Genomic DNA, 8,015 nt, shown 5'->3' with positions numbered 1-8,015 from the left:
ACATTTTTTTTTTTTTTGAATAAAAAAAACAGATAATTTTTTTTGGTCCCCCCCCCCCCCCCCCCCCCCCCCAGACCATGTCAGAACGTACACAGTCCATCACATCACGGAAAACCAGTCAGAGGATGGAGGAGCTGAAATGGTCCTGGAAACCATGGAGGCCACCGTGGCTGAACCCACAACCACCACTGCTGTTCCCACCACTACCACCACCACGACCACAGCCATCTCAACTAGCACCACTACTACACTATCCACTCCCACTACACAAAATACACCAGAATCTGATAGACCAGCTCCGACCATTTTGCTGATGCTGGACAACTCCAACAACAACAGTCGGCCCACTCTTCACAGAGCAGGTATGTGCTAAATGCCCCTCTGTGATTAAGGCTACATCCACACTAATACGTTTTCCTTTTAAAATGGGGTTTTAAAACAAAAACGATCCTTTGAAAATGATTCTTTTGTCCATACCAACATGCCTGAAAATGGATATCACATGACGTTTCACGTACACTGTTAACAGGAAGTAGATTGGTTGCCTATTTACAGAAAATACAACAGAGTATTATTGTACTCTTTAATAACAAAAGGTTGTGCTTGATAATGAAGCGTCCTCCACACACGCACTCAAACTGACACATTTTCTGAATTGCAGGTCGCTGCAGGTCTTGCTCTATCCCTCTCAGATACACATTCATTTACTTTAAAAATCAACACTTTCCAATCAAAGTTTTACTAGGTTACGGATCAAGAAATTTGATCAACCCACATTTCTCACACGTTTCCTCGGTTTTGCTGTTGTCTGCTCTCACACTCGTAGCTCTGCAGGGTGGCTAACGTCCCTGTCGCACTGGAGAGAGTGTGGACGCTAGTCGTAAACGTAGCACAAGATATGCGTATTAAACACAAACGTAGTAGTGTGGCTGTAGCCGAAGCTCAGTATTGTGTTGCAGGCTGTGACTGCAGTGACAGAGGGCCATTCAGCAGCAGAAAAGCCTGTAGGATCACTCTGCCAAGAAATATATGAGCGTGAAATCAATTTAGGCCCATGGTAATGCAAGTAATTCTCTCCCATGCGTTCATGTTGAATGTTCTGCTTGTTTCTTCCAGGGAAGATCCTAAACTGTGAAGGGACTCTAGCATCCATTGACCAGCCAGAGAAGCAGCACAGCTATGGGCGCAACGAGGGAGCCTGGATGAAGGATCCCCTGGCTAAAGACTCCAAGATCTATGTCACTAACTATTACTATGGCAACAACTTGGTGGAGTTCCGCAACCTGGACAACTTCAAGCAAGGTGTGCTTAAAATAGGTCTTTTTACAATGCCCCATTTGCCCACCATAATCCATATTTGTGTTTGATCCCAGGGATTAACAGGACTTCCACCACAGATAAGTCTTAGGTTTTGACTCTGCGTTCTAAACCGGCTTTTCAGTCTATGGTTATCACAGCCAGATTCAAGTCATACCTGTCTGCTTTTGGCCCTTCACCTTTTCAGTCAAAGGAGGATCAGAGGTTACATACCATGTGTCCAGTTCCTGGACACCAGGAACTGGACACATGGTATGTAGTTCTCGGGCCACCGCACACAGACTTTTGTGAGGTTGTATAGCCTTGATATGACAGAGCCTTCGGTAACTCATTCATTTTTTAATTCTGCCAGACGTTAATTGCTGCAGTTTGCCATATTACTATCAGTAGTAATATGTGTGAGCTATATACTGTAGGTATTTATTGAGATCGAGCAGTATACATATAGCATTAGTACCAACTCGAGTTCATCGGCTGGATTGGTACTAGAGGAGGTTGCTGAGCATGCTCAATGATGTAGGCCTGAAGGTCCCAATCACAGCCTGCCACGGCCAAGTATAAACTCGGTTGGGTGGAATCGCTTTATTCAGTGGATCCTGCTTGAGACACAGCATAAGGCATCAGTCCGGACTCTTTCTCATTTGTAAAACCAGGGTTTTAGCACAACACAAATGTTTTTAAATACAAGAGCATTGCATCCTGAGACTAGAGAAGCAGAGGAGGAGCAGAGTACCCACGTATGCACCTAGCTACGCTGTAGCCCCTCAGCGCACAACCATGAACCTTTATAGTCTGAAGCGCATATTAACCTTTCCTCATTAAAGTAGCCATAAGGAGCCAGGTTGCATGGGCATTTGCGGTCTACATTCACATCCTATCTACTATCCTTTACAGAGACCTGGTGGGACAGCTAAAGGAAAATGTGGCCCCTCTAACTGACTCTGTTTTGCTTGCTCACAAAACTGTGTAGATTCATTTGTACTCATAATACTGAACAAACTCAAACACTATTTGTAACCCCATCTAATTCACTTTGAACAACACCCTTAGGCCATGGCTAAGTAATGGAACATGTGCTGTCCAATCAAACATAACTACATCTGTCCTAAACTGGAGACTTACTGAAAGCCTGTTATAATAAAGATAAAGTGACACGACATGAATCTAGCTCTGGTTTAGCTATCCTACGATGTAGGGCTAAGAAGTTAAGGTTTGAAATGCCATAATAATAGTTGAAGCAATATAAGTTGTTTAACACCAATATCTTTGTATTGAATATAATATTGAATATTTTGAATATTCCAATATGATCATTTAAACACATTTTGTGGTTTTTGGTGGGTTAGCAACTATATTAGTGTTTCTTATTCAGTCTTTACAGACTGACACATATCTTGACTTTTACATCTTTTTCATCATCTAATTTAAACATCATTATCGTCCCAACACATTGATCTAAAAAGACTATCACCTTGTTAGAATATATAGCTGTGCTTTTCAACATGATGACATAGATTCATGTTGATTGTCCAGTGAGCTCTGTGAGACTGAGGAGATCTCTGGAATGTAGATCTTAGTTGTTTCATGGCTCCGGTGGGTGGGAAAATCAACTTCTTCCACATCTAAATCAACTGAGGAATTGGATTACACTCTCTGGGAGAGTTAAGATGATCTGCCCTCGTAGGACTTGGCTTGTTGATCTAGATGTGTTTGGACAATGGGCTCTCTAAATGCACTTACATGCAAGGCGTCCTGCAGTCCGGTGAGCTCACAGCTGTGTGCGGTTGACTAGGTATTTGGAGTGGAGGCGATGCCTGCTGTTCCCTGACATGTGCTCTGGCCTTTCCTTTGAACTGGGCACAGTGGAGAGGGATTAAGAGTGTGGGTTGGCCTTATGGATGGGGGTGGGGGTGGGGGGGTTCTACTGCACGTTGTTTTTGTCCTTCACTGGGCTTTCCATTTATTATCATTATCTAAATCAGACTTCCTGAGGTTGGAAGGTTAGGATAGCAGATAGGATGTGATTAGAAAATGACACCTATAGTACAGTTTGTACTATGAATAAACTGTGTCACTCTCACATGAAGCGATCTGGTCAAAACCAAAATCTTCATTGTTTTTTCCTTTAAGTGTCAGGTCCAGACTTAAGAGTGTCATGTCTGAAGTAAGTTGTTATGTCATGGCTTGGTTCCAGTCCTCTAAATCACATCGCATATCGATGTGTTCAATTATTCAAATTATTCTTGTGTTGTCCGCATTGATGGCTGTATCCCACAGTTAGACAAACGGCCGACCAATCAGAGCTTTCAGAATCAGAAACAGTTTATTGGCAAGTACGTTACACATACAAGGAACTTGGCTTTGTGATTGGTGCACACCAATAAACACAGTACAATAGTATAAGACATAAAGGTTGGCATTGCAGGTAGGATTAAAAAAAGAGACATCATCTTTCTACACAAATAGCAAGCTACATGCATGAAAACAACTGTGGATGAGCATGATGCAGCAGTACAGGATTTATTAATAGACCCATTTACCTCATTTTTCACGACAACAAGAGTGACTCCATCGCGTTCGATATATCAATCCACTTCTGACTGAGAGGAGCTAGCTTTCCAAAGACGATCTTAAATCTACAATGTCAAGTATAATAATATCATGTTCAGTTAGGGGTGCCGTAATAATCGGATAAAGAGGAGGGAGCAATCACAACAACAGTGTTAAGAAATAAAAGAAAGTGAGGAGGTTGGAGTGTTGTGGGGCATTTTACAACCTACATCCACCTCCCAGAGATGAGGAGCAGTTGAAGATATGTCTGCAGACGGTAAACCTGAAGACAATAAAGCTGAGTTTGACTTGGAAATATTCTGACTACTCGACTAGCTAGGTACCAGAAGTTGACATGACAGTGAGATGACAAAGGCGGGAAAAGGGGAACTATAGCGTGCTGTAAGCCAGAAGCTAACATCGCCCTGGTTCCTCAACAAGAAGCCAATGTGATTTTTCTGTTGAATTTTGGATTATTGCAGAAAATAAACCTGTATGGTACTGAAACATATTGTTCAGCAAGATCTTCACAATTGATGACCACCTTTGTGATTGGCAATTGTAATTAGGCATAAAAAAGCTAGCATTAACCACCACAACTAAGCTGAAGGCGGACTAGTCAATAATATTTTACGTAGTCATATCTTATGCATATTCATTTTATGTTCTCTGTAATATTGTACAATTTTAATATTATATAGATGGAGGCTTCAAATAAGCCCAGTTGGCTTTTTGCCTTTTCCTGCACTGTGATATTTATTTATCTCTGTTATGTTTGTTTATTTTATTGTTTAAATTGTGCAAAATAAATAAGCTAAACTAATAAACTAGTCTTTAGCATGATGACGTTTAGTCGTCTCATTAAGCAACCAGTTAGCAGCCGCCTTTTTTAAGACACATAAAAGCTTCAAAACTCTGGAGTGAGGTATTTAGACATCTGAATCTCGTGTTAACCACAGACCTTATTTCAGGTATCTAACCTAAAACCCATTTTTAAAAAAAACATTGACTTAGAAACGAGGGAACCAGAAGTGCAAAAATAAGAACTTATTTCCGAGTTTTAAGTTTTATGACTCGTTCCTGCTGCACTCTGTTAAAAGTAGGCAGAATAAGGTGAATACAACAATGTTGTGGCCACTGCTGATCACAGACACTTCCACATGAGCAGTTGCATCACTTGTGAAGCAGTGGTCTGTTTTGTGCAACAGAATGTGTTGATTGGTAAATAACAATAGATAAGTAAAGCTAATGTAATATTCCTGTTTATAGGACGATGGAGCAACCTCTTCAAACTGCCTTACAACTGGATAGGCACAGGCCACGTGGTTTATAATGGAGCTTTCTACTACAACAGAGCCTTCACCAAGAACATCATCAAGTATGATCTGAGGATGCGATATGTGGCGGCCTGGACACTGCTGCATGACGTGGTTTACGAGGACACCACCCCCTGGAAATGGAGGGGCCACTCGGACATTGACTTTGCAGTGGACGAAAGCGGCCTGTGGGTGATCTACCCTTCCACGGACTATGACTACAACCAGCAGGAGGTGATCGTCATCAGTAAACTGGATCCTGGAGACCTGTCGTTGAAAAAGGAAACAACTTGGAGGACAGGTCTCAAGCGGAACTCCTACGGAAACTGCTTCATCATCTGTGGTGTCTTGTATGCCGTCAATGTGTACAACCAAAAGGAAGGTGAGGTGAACTTTGCTTACGACACCCACACCAACACTGAAGCCATCCCACGCTTGCCCTTCACCAATGAGTACTCCTTCACCACCCAGATTGACTACAACCCCAAGGAGAAGGTTTTGTATGCCTGGGACAATGGCCATCAGCTCACTTATCAGGTCAACTTTGTCGACCAGTGAGCTCAGCTAGTTTGTGCTGCAGCTCACTGTAGGCCTGCCAGTGTGACACCTCAATAAAGAGATGCAGCCATATTGGACTCAGGGGAAAGGATGAACCTACACAAGCCTTCCACTACGAATGCACGCTATTCAAACACCTGACCTCACAGTGTACCAAACATTCATCATGCCTCGAGATGTGACTCTACAATACATCAATAGAATGGACAACCATCAGTGAAAGCAATCTCACAGGTTGAGTGAAAGCTCATCGGGCAGGTCTTAGAAAAGCATAGAGACTACTTTGTATGTTCATTGATGACATGTCAGCACACAGACAGATAGCTGTACAAGGATAGTTTAAAATAGGCAGATCCTGCTAACACATAACGGTGGATTTTGTATCCAATAACTCTTTAATGTACATTTGGGCACCTGAGTGATGTATTGAAGTAACATGTCAGAACTACTCCTAACGAACGACTCTAATACATGATTTGATATGCCACTTACAGGTGTGATTCGGCTTTAATAGTGAAAAGTGTCATAATAATGGCACGGCCGTAATAATCTGCATGAATGTGATAGACGTTTTAAGTCAGCTGATAAGGAACTGATGAATGAGCCAGTGACAGAGAAGCATTAATGAAACACCTGATGCTGATCCGCTGCGACTTCAGTTTTCTAGCTGTAGTGTAGCGTAAAAAATGTGCATTTACCTTCAGTATTACCTTCAGCCACGTTCGCTGTCACTTAGTTTTAAGTTTTGAGTTTTAAGTTAAGATAACCTGATTAACTAGCTGGCCTTTTAGGTAATGTACCATGGCTAGATTTAGCAACCATCATCAATGTTTGACCCTGTGTTTTCCTTTTTACCTTTTAAGTGACCTATAAATATTTCTACATAGCTGGTGTTATTTGGCTCCACCCTCCAATATTTAACTCAACCAATGAGATGTTTTCTGCCTCCACAGCAGTTCTCCTTGTGAGAAATGTTTGTAAAACTAAACTATTAGCTGTTGCCTATCTACTCCATCCTATCACCAAGCACTTTGATCACGAATCTGCTTTCATCGTTCCGCCTCATGATGCTTCCTGTCTCCTTACCATCGATGTTGTTAAATATAGTATGAACTCCAAAAACAAAACCGTGTACACAAGTTTTTTTATATATATTTACATGAATTAATTTGACAATATGATACAACCTTTTCTTTCTAATTTCCATGCATCTTGTTGAACTTCTATGTTGTTAATATCATTAGCATAAACACTATATTTGTTGTAAGTATTGAGTATTTGAACATGTTGACACAAAAGGTGCACAGTAGCATTAGCTGTGCCATCTTCAATAATGGACACCATAAACCACCAATGTTTTTGTTTTTGACAATGACTTACAATACTGTGTGAGGCCAACACGTTCTCACTCTCAGCTCGTCATGTCTCTATTTCCCCTCGTCACATATATACACTAGAATACAGACAGGAAACAACTTGCTTAGGTTAAGGCAACAAAACGTCATAGTTTGGATTAAAATAAGTGGATAATTAGGCAGGCTATATCCACGTAGAGCGCCTTTGTTTGACGCGTAGGCCCATTGACCAAACTGCCATATTTGACGAGTTGGGGGTGAAACGGGCTGATGAGGCACATAATTGGAATGGTAAGCTTTAATACACATGAGGTAACTCTTACAGCACTTTATAGTGTTGTTCTGGTCTTGTACAGCATTAATGATTCACAACCACATTATCGTGTTTCGTAAGTCTATTCATAAAAAGGCATGCTGATTGCAATAAAGTCATTTGTTCAATTGCAAGATCTTTATGCATAAATAATAATGTCATAAAATGTAACACACCACTTGAAGCTAACTGTGTGTGTGTCTGTGCTATGAGAAGAAAATGATTTGATGAAAGTCTGTTGTGAGCCGTACAGTAAGCCAATCCGCAGTGAGCCTGTGAATGCCATGGGATAGCAGGACTTGCCTTGACCACTTCGCGTTGAAGGGATGATGACTCAGATCTTCTGACTTCTGGATTACAAAACTCTCATGAGCTAGTTCTGGGGTAAAGGTCGCCATACTTTTTTGATCTCAATCCCAAAATACAGTACAAGGAGCAGCACTGGGTCGTGGTCATAAGGGCACGGCTGCCTGATTTCTTGGCTGGGAATTTTTAAATCTTGAAACTCAGCACCAAGTCATGTAATTCTGGAGGGAGACATTGAAATATATCAAGAGCTGAATAGTGGGTGTGGTAGGTCCATGCATGTGCGCCTCATTTAAGAAG

The 8,015-nt window shown here is 41.5% G+C and overlaps 1 protein-coding gene across 1 annotated transcript in view; it reads left to right on the top strand.

Moving 5' to 3' along the window:
- The window catches only part of olfml2a (olfactomedin-like 2A), a 26,212-nt gene extending 18,490 nt beyond the window's left edge, over nucleotides 1-7,722 (top strand). Inside the window, exons 6-8 of the mRNA XM_031876812.1 lie at nucleotides 75-362; nucleotides 1,117-1,302; nucleotides 5,137-7,722. Coding sequence (XP_031732672.1) covers nucleotides 75-362; nucleotides 1,117-1,302; nucleotides 5,137-5,741 — 1,079 coding nt within the window. The 3' untranslated portion in view covers nucleotides 5,742-7,722. The remainder of the gene's footprint in view (nucleotides 1-74; nucleotides 363-1,116; nucleotides 1,303-5,136) is intronic.
- The last annotated feature ends 293 nt before the right edge of the window (nucleotides 7,723-8,015 follow it).

This window comes from Anarrhichthys ocellatus, unplaced genomic scaffold, assembly GCF_004355925.1.
Source record: "Anarrhichthys ocellatus isolate YVR2014 unplaced genomic scaffold, GSC_Weel_1.0 scaffold116, whole genome shotgun sequence".
Classification (NCBI taxonomy): domain Eukaryota; kingdom Metazoa; phylum Chordata; class Actinopteri; order Perciformes; family Anarhichadidae; genus Anarrhichthys; species Anarrhichthys ocellatus.
The sequence above is the reverse complement of the archived record's forward strand: the minus strand, read 5'-3'. Positions and strand labels throughout refer to the sequence as shown.